Source organism: Haplochromis burtoni, unplaced genomic scaffold (genome assembly GCF_018398535.1).
Source record: "Haplochromis burtoni strain Fernald_Lab_line unplaced genomic scaffold, NCSU_Asbu1 Contig_81, whole genome shotgun sequence".
NCBI lineage: Eukaryota > Metazoa > Chordata > Actinopteri > Cichliformes > Cichlidae > Haplochromis > Haplochromis burtoni.
The window spans coordinates 456,474-469,985 of NW_024582442.1; the positions used below are offsets into that span (position 1 = coordinate 456,474).

Here is a 13,512-nt window from a genome sequence, read left to right on the forward strand (position 1 = left end):
ATGCGGCATAATGTCATTCATGCGCTTGCTACTTTAGGCATTTCAGTGTGAGACAAAAATACTATGAGGCAAAAGTGAGAACCAGGAAATTTACTGCAATAACTTGAGCTGTGAGTCACACTGCCCGAGTGTAGGCCTGTGGTATGCCACCGCTATTAACTCTGGCAAAGGAGAACTTAAACCATAAAATCTAAACCTAAGGTAAGAAAACAAATGAATGATATCCAGTAGGTCAAATTACCCTCCTTCAAAGCAAGAGAAAGCCTGCGTGTGCCGTTGACATTTGACATGATGTAAACGCAGATTAACACGTGACCACTAAGAGCTACGATACAGAGTTAGAAGAAAAAGTCCACAATGAAAAAGAGCGAAGGAATATTTTCATTTTCATACTTTATTTATGCACAGTATCCGTCATACCACAAATAACAGAGGAACGAGAAGAATCAGGTTAACAAAAAGCAAGGGCAGTGAAAGGAAACATACAAACATCCCTGTGGCTCTAACTGTAGCCTGTAGTGGTTCTGTACCCTGACTAGCCCAACTTATGATGATCTCTGTTAAGGGGTTGTGTTTGTTTTTAAATCCCTCTTTCAGTTCAGATTCTCAATGTGAGACATGTAAACACGCAGATTAAACGTAGAGATCTCATTTTGGTCCTGATATATGTGACAGCTGCAGGGCTTAAAAGCTGTGGTAAAAAGTCTTTCTTAATTTGGCAGTTCATTTTGAAGATTCACTGTTTTAATTTGTACATATTGGTAATTAAAACACAAACAAAAAAACCCCAAAGAAATACAGAAATAAACAAACTGCTTGACGCACCTGACTGAAATCAAAAAAAGACTGTTTGGCACCGGTAAACAAAAAGCCATTAGAAGCAATTTACACACATTTGTCTGCTTATATTTCAGCATTTTAGCCAAACAGGTCCAGCTACATGACAGCGAAACTGGGAAGAGACATGAAAGCGCACGATGCTGCTTGGACTGGGATGGTGGGGGTTTGTCTAATTCTGCGCGGTAAGGTGGGAAACTTCATGCTCCACACCAGGCATCTCTGTATTTCATGCAAGGGGTCGTTCTCATGCTTAGATCAGGCCTCGCCTCACGCATGCACACACGATATATATAAAGAATGGACGTATTTCGGCCCCGCAGGAAGGGCTCTGAAATCCTCATTAGCATTAACGTGGTTTAGTTACATAAGGAGTCAGCCCTGAGACGACCAAGGCAAGAGGGCATTCAACGGTTCCACGCACAGTAAGTGCTGCATATTCTCTATATGACACTGAGTAGAAAACAATGGATAAGTAGTGGAAATACATATAACAAGGTTTGCTGATACCAAAGCTACCAAAGATTCAGCCAAATGTTATATATCTCTTCTTAGGGCTAATCTAAACATAGAAATGTCCGAACCGTCTACGGTAATAAAAGCACATTCAGTTCGTAGTATAAAATCTGCAAGTAGCTCGTCGCTTCGAAACATATTTACATAAAAGACCCCCCAGAAACGAATAAATAAAACAAAAACACGGTCGACTCACGACAGAGGGGTTAGACGTCGCTCTGAACGTAAAAGCTGTCTTTTAAACAGAACATTAAAACAGGGACAAACCCCCTTTTTTTTGTTTTTCCCAATTAGGACCCTCTCTTTAGAAGAAAACGTACGACAGTTATATATCAACGCTGTTTATATCGTAATACTAAACTTTACAATGATACCAGACGTGTAATGCATCCTAGAGTCTACTGCTCGTACAGAGTCAGAAAATAAGCATGCAACAGAGATTTGCTTTGTGCATATGGAAAATAGCATCGTTATCATTCAAAACACTGCGACTTTTTAGCCACACTTTTCTGACCCTATAGCCACTGTAGGCAACATCTGTTGCATTGAAAAAACCTAGACAGTTTGTAACTGTAGCACAGTTTGATTCAGCTTCTCCATGTCAGGTTAGGTATACTGTAGTTTTACATGAGCTACAAAACAACAGATACAAACAGCCCCTATTTAAGGGTTTCGGTTATTTTTTTTCACTGGGAAAAAAAGGCCAGAGGAGGAAGAGTGGAGAAAAAACACTACAAGGACAGCAATAGAAATGTGTTATTCCACTTCTACTTTGGCACTCATGTAACAGTATACTACCTCTTTTTTTGTTTGTTTCTTTTAGTATATAAATATAATTTACACATGTAGCAGTTCAGAAGTAGATAAAGCCGGGACAGAGCAGAAAAAATAGGTTCCGTATTTGTTGTGCATTGCAGCTCTTTGTGTGGTGACATGGGGGAAGCATGAGAGGTGGGATGAGCGGGAAAACTGATTAAATACCTAAAGAGATAGTAACTGATACTGACACACATTTGTTCACAAGGTAAAGGCTGCGGGTCTGGAAAAAGAGGCAGAGAGTTAGAATAAAAGAACAGACTGTGAGATGGTTGGGAAAGCGATTCTCTTTAGATTGTACATATATGGTTTTCACACTTTGCTCCTCTCTCCTCGGTCATTTCTCGATGCGGGTGTTGATAGCTAGTAGACGGAGCACTGCGGAGGATGAATCGAGTCTGTTGACAGCGGGGTGTTTGGTTGAGACCGGAAGGAACCTGTATACAGTGACAGTCATTCTTTTTTTGTGTGGTTTTCCTTCTTTAAAATCTCCGTTCTCTCTCTCCTCATACCACGCTGTGCAGGGATGGATGGAGGAACTGAGGGTTGATGTAGGAAAAGCCGGCGAACTCGCCCTGGTCGATGTTGGCAATGACCAGCTGGTCCGGAGGGGTGAGAACGGGTTGGGTACGCGTGAAAAACTTGTCAAAGTTTTCTGCTCCTTTGCCGCACTGAAAGAGATAAAAAAAAAAAGGGATGTCAGATGCAGAAAAGGGTCAGTTATCTTTTTGATCACCGGGCAGTAAAAAGCTGGTTAACAGTAACAGGATTGGAGTGGCATGATGAAAGGCGCTTCCTCGCTTTCGTTAGAAAGCTTCACAACAGTCCCAGGGAAGGGGTGCAGGAAAATGTCAAAGCCTGATGTGTAGCCGGGCAGATGCTGTAATTAGATTAGGAGCTAACCCTAAGCACCCACAGTGGAGGTCATTAGCATCGGTTTGTGGCCCCGCTCGGGGCTTTCATGTGTCTAAGCTGCTGAATATATATACGGTTATAGCCGTGTGTTGTGCACAGTCACGACACTTACAGGAAAATGAGATAAATTCACTCTGAATGAATAATCCACAACAAAAACAAACCTGTAGTGCATTTCAGCGCCTGCTGTTCCCAACGCATTTTCCTCAGGAGACATATCAGCATGTGAGGCATTTTCAGCTTCTTCTATAATATTACAGAAGCCAAACCATAAAGGCTCAGATGGAGGCTTTGTTTGGCAGTCCCTTCAGACCAATTAATGACACAGTGTATGAGATCACAACTGTGATACACCGCATAGCCCCCTGAATGGATGGATCTGCTTTTAGCAGTGTTTTCCTCCCCCTTGTGTGAGCAGAGGCAGACACATCCGCTGTGCAACCCGGCATCTATCAGGGCCTTTGTGTGGAAGTGAAGGGGAACTCTGCTCTTGGAGAGCTATTTTTAATCATTGGTGGCAGCGGTTGTGTTGCTTCAAGCGCTGTAGGCAGCGAGGGGATGGAGCACGTGGGAGTCCACAAACAGAGAATGGAGCGTTTGTGGTGACAGCAGGACGTTTAGGTGTCAGCAGCAGGCAGCGGGGCAGGTGGCTGCAGCTGGGATGCAGCCTTCAGTTCTTCAGAGTGCATATAAACCACAACACCAGCTGGAGGTGAACGAGAATACAAACAAAAGACGAGTGTTCGTTTTTTATGTTTGTGTTCTTTAGAATTGTTTAGGTCCCACTCTGCAAGATTTATTTGAATTTATTGTTTTTTTGTGGGGCTTTTTTGTCGAAAGGTGAATAAAACCCCCAATAAATAATTCAACGTTGCTGCGTTTGCGATCATTTGTGATATTATACTAGACCATGTAAACACCAATCAAATCTTTCTGCATCTGGAAATATTGACCTGAAGGAACAGATTTCACGAAATGCAACATAGAAACAAAAAAATACAACAAAAGGGGTTTTTTCCGTTTAGCTCAGCTGGAGACATGTATTGATAAAAAGAAGCTGAGGCAAAGATGAAATGATAGAACGTGTCACTAAATGCACAAAAAAATATATGTTTTAAAAAAGCACCAAACAAACTAATTCACCTCCAAGTATGTGTTGAATTCATAAAATTCTACTAACACATAAAATCACATAATAAGTAATTATCTGGGAAATTTCCAGAATAAAACAAAAATATATTAACGCATTAGTGCCAAATATTATAGGAAGGATTAAGCAAACTGACAGTGCAGGTTGTATTTCTGGGCTTTTTCACTCATTTTCAGTGATGTCCTTGTACCCGAACATTTTCAGGGGAATATTTTTAATTTTTTAATCCATTTAACTTTGACCTATAAATGATTTAAGTGTTAAAAATGGGCATCTAACTCAATGAACGAAGCAGTGTTTTGTTTACAAATTACAGACAACTTGGCAGATAATTCATTTTAAATGTAAATCAGTAGCATCCAGGCTTACTTTTCCAAACTTTTGGTTCAAATCATCACCAATATGCATGGAGGAGGTCAGGATGGAGTGGCTGCATTTCAGCCAGCGATGTTGGGAATTTTGTCAAAATTGTTCGAATTATTAATTTTTGATGCACTATGCAATGCAAATCTGAGAAGCAGAAGAAGCGTGGGATCATCTTGACAGAGAACAGAACAAAAGGCAGCCAACATTCAAAGAAAAGCTTTGAATGTCTTTCAAGAAGCCTCGAGAACTATTCCTGAAGACTAATGAAAGGAATGACAAGAAAGCTGAGAGTTCAGACTATGTTTAAGAATAAAGGTGGTCAAACCAAATGTTGACTTTCAAGGTCGTTAGAATTACACAAATTCTTTCTTAGCCTTATATACTGGATTTTCATGCATGTTTGTATATTTTATTAGTTGCAACTATTTCCAATTTTCCTAGTAAAATATAAAGAGATGAGGGGTGGCTTAAGACTTTTGCACAGTACAGCTTCAGTGTTGTTCTTTCATGTTGGAAGCACACTCAGCCTTCACTCACCACTTTGGGTTTAAACGGTGGCTGGATCTCTCTGTTGGCCAGGCGCTCCCAGTCGATGCGTCTGAAGAAGGCCTGCTCTCTGATGTCTCTCTCACCCTCCGGGCCACAGCCGAGACGCTTTGAGGGGTGCTTGGTCATCAGCTGGTGACAAACGGAGGAAGAAAAAGAAGAGATGGAGGCAGCTTGAGGGGAAGAAGTTAAAAATAGGAAAGCAGGAGGACTGTGAAAGGATCTTAAAAACGTAAATATAGAAATGGCATATTTTGAATCCTTGCTTCCATCGGCAACATTACGCAGAGCCAGACTGACACTCAACCAGCTTATATATAGTTACAAGCAATCACGCCACCTTTTCATCGCTGCTTTTTTTTTCTGAATCAACAGCCGCTTTTAATTTCAACTGTGAATCATTTGTTGCAAATGAAATGTGAAGAAAACAATAAGAGGGGTCAGGATAGTCTCTCTCGTCAGCGGCTCTGAGACGATGAAAGATATTTATAGTGGCGGGACGCAGCCACAGGATGCAATATCATAATAAATGAAGGCGGGTGTGTTATTAAAAACTCAATCAGACCGCGCTTGAATCTTAATAGAATTGTCTCCGGTTTCTAAATTTGCTGTGAAAACTCATTTCCATGTTGGTAAACAATCATAATAATGACGACCTTGATGCCAACTTGACTGTGATGATGTCAAAGTCCCCAGGTGTGAGAAAAAACCCCAGGTGGTCACTAAATAAAGGGTTAGTGTTGAAAGCCATGGAAATCGGTGATTTGGTGCATTTTTCCACATAAATGTTAGTGTGAAAAATTATTTCCTGCTACAGTGAAGCAGCATATTCTTAAAAAGGATCCTTAAAAATGACTGGTAATATTTATAATGTATTTACATCACTGTGGGCCGTGTTGCTAGGCAATCACAGCGTACACAAGTCGGATTGCTTCTAGTCACCGATTTAAGAAAATGCAAAAAAGCTTAAAAGTAGCTTAAAGTTGCTTGTTTGGTGTAATGGTGTGTGTCTGGTTCAAGAAACAAACCCTGACGATGACAAGTTGTACTGCTGTTACCAAAACTGGTTCAAACTGGGAGTCATTTTCCAGGCGTGGAGGGTGTAATGAAAAACATGGGACACATTTGCTGTTGCAGTGTTCTGTCTCTACAGTTTTTTTATTGCACTTTTATCAAAGTGCAATAAAAAACTGACTGGAGATCCCATGAGGAAGAGCATTTAAAGCAATGTTTTTTTTAGCTACAACATGCTTGTACCATATTGGATCCCCTTTTGCTTTAATTCTTTGTCGCATAGATTCAAAAAGGTGTTGGAAACACTTTCGTGTTGACATGATGGTATCACCCAGTTGCTGCAGATTTGTCGGCTGCACATGCTTGACGAGAATCTACCGTTTCACCACATCCCAAAGATGCTCTACTGGATTGAGATCTGGTGACGGTGGGGGTCATTTCAGTACATTGCATATATTGTCATGTTCAAGATTATTTGAGCTTTGTGACATGGCACCACCACGCTGGTGGAAGCGGTCGTGGTCAGGAATAATTTTCAGGTAGTACTCAGGTGTGGCGTTTAAAAGATGCTCAGCTGAAACTAAGGTGGAAGAGTGTACTAGGAAAAATATCCCCCTCACCGCTATATCACCACCAGCAGGAGGAATCACCGATAAAGCAGGATGAATCAAGGCTTTCTTGTTGTTTATATCAAACTCTGAGCCTAATATCAGAATAGTGCAGCAGAAACTGAGACTCAGACCAAGCAACAGTAACAAGCTGTACCCTTCATATTTTTTGTTGACAGGAGTGGAACACGATGTAGTCGTCTGCTACAAGTTTCAACACGTTGCACATTCAGAGATGTTTTTCTGCAGCTTTTGAAGTAGCTTGAGTCTAACGAATGACTATTTCAGTCATTGCTCACAGGATATTTTCTCTTTTTCTCTGTAAATCTACATTTCTAAATGCTCTGAGTTAATGCCATGTTATTGCTGATTAGGTATTCCTGTTAATGAGCAGTTAATGAAGTGGTTAGTGAGTTAAATCTGCAATAACTGTACAATGCTATCACGTCAATATGGACCAAAATCTGTGAGGAATGTTTCCAGGATCTTGATGAATCTATGACATGAAGAAATAAGGCAGCTCAGAAAAGGAGGTCCAATTTCTGTTTTCTAGTTTGATCACTCATGTCTGACATGCCTCTGATGTTCAGTGTTTGGGTTCTCAGCAGCACGTAACACCAACTTAGAGTGGATAAAAATAATAATACTATACACTAACTACGATAACTATAAGTGTCCAGTAAGTATGTCTACAATGGCAGCAAACAAGTAATTACTGTATAGCAGCTGCTCCAGGGTAGAGCAGTGGACTCTCTCTGAGAGCAACGTTTGAGCTTAAGGGGTTAAAAGCTTTTGTGTCCAACAGATCAGACAGGATTCTTTGTTTCATGATTTGAGCTTTGATAAATATAACATAATATTTTTTCATTAAATCATACCCGACTCTTGCACACGACAGCTACTGAAACCAGCTTTCTGTTATATCCTATATCATTATACCCTGGAGGTTCAGCTACCAGTAGCAGAGCAGTGTCCTGTGAAGTGAGATTAATGACTTACCGAGCTGTGTCGAGCTTAAAGCCAGAGTTTTCTGTGGCTCTACCTGGCTAAACCTTTTTACTGTGGATCTGGTACTAATTGAATCTCAAGCCTTCTGCTCAAGGAGTTCTCTTAACAAATAAACAGATTTAGCAAAGAAGCAGGAGCCTTTTATCTGAAGTCCTTTGGCCTTTTACACAATACTTACTCCTTTGCAGATGGACACAGCTTCTTTAGACATGGACTTGGGGTAGGACACGTTGTGCTCCATGATAGACTGGAAGAGCTCGTCCTCGTCTTCTCCATCAAACGGCGGCTGAAGAGAACAGAAGCAGTGTCGGAGAGTTCAGACAAAAGATGATGATGATGATGATGATAATGAGGATGACGATTTGCAGCTTGTTATGTGGAAGACACTTAGACGGCAACTTTGGCAGGTGAAGGTGATTCGCTGTGGTGTTAAGTGTGTTATGAGGCGTCGCTATCTCTGTAAGCTGTTGTTGTGCTTACGGTTCCTGTGTGGTTCACTCCAGGTTACTCAAAGCAGCGACTCGTCTTATGAGCAGTAAACAAACAGCAAATCCTGGTATAACAGTTTATGTGATTGTTTTCAAGCATGACCCACCTAAACTAAGAAAAATGTCTTCCTCCAAACGGTTGCCTGGAAACTGGAAACCTTTTATTCACATCTTAAGTATCTGAGCCAAGGTAACTTGCGATTTCTTTTTCCAAGGACACACACTGGTTATAATAATAAGACGAAATATTGCAGTGCTTTGCTGCAGTCACTTTTAATCTTCAATCAAAACCAAACTCTCTGTATTCACAGAGATATTGTGAGGCTTCTCACTATTCTCTATCATTTCTGAGCATTGCGAAGATAATTACTTGTCATTCCCCCCGTCTCTCTTTTTCTTCAACAAATTGCTCGTCTTTCATTAATACAGCTGGAGCCACTTCAGCTAGCTGCTGTTTCCGTCATCAGTTAATCTGATTACTATGCTAGCCGATCTTAATTAATTAATTTTCATCTAAAATGTCAGAATATAGAGAAGGAGAAAATGCCCCACAGTTTCCTAGAGATTGAAGGCACATCTCGAAATCTCTTTGTTTAAAGCAGATGGTCAGTGGCGTAGTACAGGAGCTCATCGGGCTCATCATGCCTCAAAACTCACAGGTTACTAGAATGCGTGGAGTAAAGAAAGAAAGTGATAAGCTTTGTTGCTTTGTGGGAAGAAAAAACTCTGGAAACTCTGGCAGAACCAGGAGGAGGGTCAGCCATGTGTTCCATCCAAAGTGGGATGGAAGCTAGCTTTCCTAACAAGACCAGGTTTTCCAGGGGAACAGCCAATAAGACTTCAAGAAATCAGAGATCCAAATGACTGCAGGAAACGCTTTGAATGCCGGCTGTGCTTGAGTGGCAGCTAATATTAAAATGTGAGCTATATCTGATTAACTTGCAACAGGTTTAAGCACAATTTTAAGAATACATCTGTAAGTACAACTGGTGCATGAAAAACAACGCATTACCTGTCCTGCCAGCATCTCGTACAGAAGAACTCCATAGGCCCACCAGTCCACTGATTTCCCATAAGGCTGGTATGCTATAATCTGAAAGTAATGAGAAAAGAAAATATATTCAAAAAGTGGAATAACTGTGAGGGCATGAAGCAACAACATCCCTGCTGTCAAAATCCTTTTCTAACCTGCCTTTATTCTGTCACTGCTGCTCGACTCTGTGCAGCAAAAGGTGACGACTGCAGTGTTGTACTGTATGCAACCAAAGGCAGACACAGTGAACGTATCAGAGAAAAGTGAACAAGCAAATCAACCGCCATTAAACACATTCAGCTATTCCGAGCTTCCATAACAAAAGCGTTTTCTCCTACCATCCAATTTGCCATCCCACAACTGCCTCCCACACACAGACTACACACGCGAAATGATAATCACGGAGACGCAAAAGCAACGCGCTAAAGCACAGCTGCACACAAACGCAGCAATTTATGCAGCTCCCAAAGTTATAATTTGTAGCTTGGCTTTTTTGGGAGATAAACCCACAGCCATGCGAGGTGCAAATGTTTACATCTTTCTCTGGATTCATTAACTTAAGAAGAAAAATACAGTTTAGAGTTAAAGCCTTGTCAATCTCTGTCAATGTTCCTGCATATTTAATGATTTAGAAAGTTATTAATATGTGGTGTTATTTTAGCAGGTGGAGTAGTAGTCAGGAAGTTTAAAAAAAAAAAGAAAACGACTAAGTGTAAGGGCTTCCCTCACCTCCCACCTGGGAGATGCTCCCCTCTGAATCATTGCAGACAGATTGTATATATACGTATATATGCGTATGCATGCACATAATACTAAACACATAATCACACATTTCATCACCCTGAGTGACTCATCTCCTCCTTTTACTCTTAACTCTATTTCTGTTCCTTTTATTAGTGATCTGAAGTCTTTCTCTTTCCAAGCATCCACCCACAAATAATATTTTCTTTGAGCATCTGATTTCATGAGCCTCAGAGCAGCTCCGGTGCTCCTTGTCGTGATGAGTGTGAGTGGTTAAAAAAAAGAAAGTGATTAAAAAAAAAGCCCATCACAGATCACTTAAACGACTCTCACAGGCTTGAGAGATGTCTTGATATCCAAGAAACTTCAAACCATAACGGTGACATGAAGGCACACACCTGCATGTCGCACATCTTTCTGTTCATTTATTCACACTTTTTAAAAAGCCTAGGCTGACTTTTTAACACATTATTACTCCAATGGTTTCAATCTTTCTCCATAATTCACTAAAAGCTCTGTTGGATTCCACAATTCGGTGTTTTTATGCACTCATGAAAGACTTCAGAGGTCTGTTTTTAGAAAAATGAACATTTGAAGTGTTTATATGCACTAAATTTATAAATTGTAAAGTTTTTATGGATTCTTTTTAAACTGTTATATTACTAGTATGGTTAATCTGTGGTGGGCAAAATTAAGTTACATTAAGTTATCAGTGCTAATTTTTTTATTTGTTATCAGAAAAGGGAGCTTTTAATTTCATTAATTTGCACATACACAGGTAGAATAATTAAATTCATTCTCCAACTAGTTTGGTCTCACACTGTCCACAGAAACATCGGCTTAAAGCAGCTTGCATGGCTTTATAGGTAATCTGTTTCAAACAGGCCTATAGTGCAGTACATGGTAAAAGATATGTTCCCCCTCCACCTAACTACTGTTCTCTTTTTTTCAAAGTAGAAATCAAATTTAAAACAGTAAAAATCTCATTTTTCGTTCTACGATTTCAGTCACTGTAATGAAAATGCAAAGTTCAAGTACTGGACAATCAGAAAGACCGACAAAACTCCATTACATTACAGTATTAAACCAATAAGAAAGTCCCCAAATAACCTGCACAGTAGTAATGTCCTCTTTGTTTTGTTACTCTCATTGTAATCCCTGGGTTTTGTTTTGTTTTGTTGTTGTTTTTTTGTTGCAGACATCTCACCTCCGGTGCGATGTAGTCTGGGGTGCCGCAGAAAGTGCGTGTGGTCATTCCTTCGTACATGTTTTCCTTACACATGCCAAAGTCTGCTATCTTGATGTGGCCCTCGTAGTCGAGCATCACATTGTCGAGCTTCAGATCCCTGCAGCAGAGGCGGTATTTGTGTGAGTGCATTTGTGACTCCTTTAATACTTCTTACATGCGGCTAAGCCAATATTTCTGCACCGTCTCTGAGCAGTTTATCTGCCTGCGGCGTACATCATACACTGAGTAATAAGCAGTAATTTCTAGGTCTGAAATTATTTTCCCATCAGCTTTTTATCTCTATGCTGTCGTTGCTCTTACAATTCAGCCCGCATCTCTGCTTGTGTTTTATGTCTCGATTCTTCATTTTCCTCCCCACCCCCGGCCTTCTGGCGGTTACGTCTGTCACATACTAGACTCTGTATGTCAAGCAGAGCGCTACTCGCATATGAAGAATGAACGTGAGCATTTGGCTGGAGTACTGAAAAGGAGCGGGGTGACCTTGGCCTCCTTCAATCACATTTTTTTTTTTTAGAATTGAGTGATCAGTATGGATGTAATACTGTGGCTTAGGGAAAGACTGACGATCAAGGCATAGCTACATGTCCATTTTAATCTCTTTGTTTAGGGGCTCAGGAGATAGAGCGGGTTATTTACTAACAGGATGGTCAATGATTAAATCCTCGGCTCCTTCCTGATTATCACTGGGAAAGACACTGAACCCCAGGTTGGGCCCGGTGAGTCAATCGTCTGTACGAATGTGTGTCTGAAGAGGCGATTGAGGCTTGCAGTAAAAAAAGTGCTCGAGTGTTAAAATTAAATGCAGTTAGTGATGAAACATCATGACAAGCATCAACACCTGTCACCCACCTGTAGATGATCCCCTTTCGGTGCAAGAAAAACAAACCGACAGCAATCTCTGCGGCATAAAACCTGCAAAATTGAAAAACAGACATAATATACGAGCCATAAAATAGGCTGTATATCTTCCCAAAAGAAAACTGTCTGGGAATATATTAAAGCAATACACAAGGTTCCCTTTCCCTAAAGAATAATAAATTACAAATCATGGTGACCTGACACTATGAGCAAGCCAGAGTGTGTCACTGAGGGAAAATGCACCAAATAAAAACTTTCAGCTGGGGTTTGTAATGCGTCTTTTCAGCAGACGGTGCTTCGTGTTGTAGATTGTCATTTTTTGTTGCGTTCTTTTTCGCTCTCTTCTGAAAGTAGGCTGTTATATTTCTTGACACCTATTTGACAAGTCTGCTCTGATGGACAGAATGAAAAGAGTTGAAATTACAGAGAAGTGCTTCCTGTGAGGGGCGTAGAAAGTATGACTAGCAGCAGTGTGGAGACCACAGATCATGGAGTGTCAATGAAATCCAGCGACAGCAGAGGCAAGCAAAATAACTATTAACCACTTGAAGTGGGGGAGTTAAACTCGTCTCAGCTACGACACGGGTGAAGAATGAAGCATCGCGTTGATTGACGTTTAGTGGAGCTGTAAATACCCACGCAACTGAACCAACCGTCAGGTGCAAAGCAGTGTGTAACCAGGTAGACGGGGCTTTGGTCACACTCATATTGTGACAGGAAAGGTGAATGAATGAAAGGTAGTAATGCTTTTTTCCCCTTGTTGAAACAATAATAAGTAGGAATGCACTGATCCAGCGTTTTCAGTTACAATCTGATTCGATATCTGCTGACGCAGAGTCTTCTTCAAGTTTTGGGCGTCAGTACAACAGATCATCTGCCTCCATCTCACCCTAACCCCAGCATCCTCCTCACAGCAACCCTCTGCAAGTCCTCCTTCACTCCATTCATCAGTCTTCTCTGTTGTCTTCCTTATTTCCTCATGCCTGGCAGCTTTATCTTCAACATCCTTCGTCCTGTATATCCACTATCCCTCCTCTGCACATTTGCAAACCTTCTCAGCTTTGCCTCTCTAACCAAATTTCTGTTGCTCTGGTCGTTCTGATATACTCATTCCTAATCCTGATCTCCCTTGACGAAAATCTTATTAAGTACCGATCCCAAAATTGAATTAATAAGCCCTAGTCCCCATTGTGAGGAACAGAACGGGAATTATTTTTAAATGTTAAAGGCAGCATTGGGTCCAACTTAAACATGGCCTGAGTCCACAAATGAACTGTTGCAAATAAAAAACAAGTAGGAAGAGAAATTTACTGAACTGCTTTTGTGTTACCAAGACGATGACAGACAAGGCAATCAAAATACATGGA

At 40.8% G+C, this 13,512-nt stretch overlaps 1 protein-coding gene across 2 annotated transcripts in view; it reads right to left on the reverse strand.

Annotated features, from left to right (window-relative positions):
• Window positions 1-376: 376 nt before the first annotated feature.
• Window positions 377-13,512, reverse strand: part of prkcab (protein kinase C, alpha, b) — a 123,111-nt gene continuing 109,975 nt past the window's right edge. For both annotated transcript variants that reach the window (XM_005925396.3, XM_005925397.3), the window contains 6 exons: window positions 12,137-12,199; window positions 11,246-11,384; window positions 9,277-9,357; window positions 7,955-8,062; window positions 5,138-5,278; window positions 377-2,840 (listed from right to left, as the gene is read on the reverse strand). In XM_005925396.3, coding sequence (XP_005925458.1) covers window positions 2,676-2,840; window positions 5,138-5,278; window positions 7,955-8,062; window positions 9,277-9,357; window positions 11,246-11,384; window positions 12,137-12,199 — 697 coding nt within the window. In that variant the 3' untranslated portion in view covers window positions 377-2,675. The remainder of the gene's footprint in view (window positions 2,841-5,137; window positions 5,279-7,954; window positions 8,063-9,276; window positions 9,358-11,245; window positions 11,385-12,136; window positions 12,200-13,512) is intronic.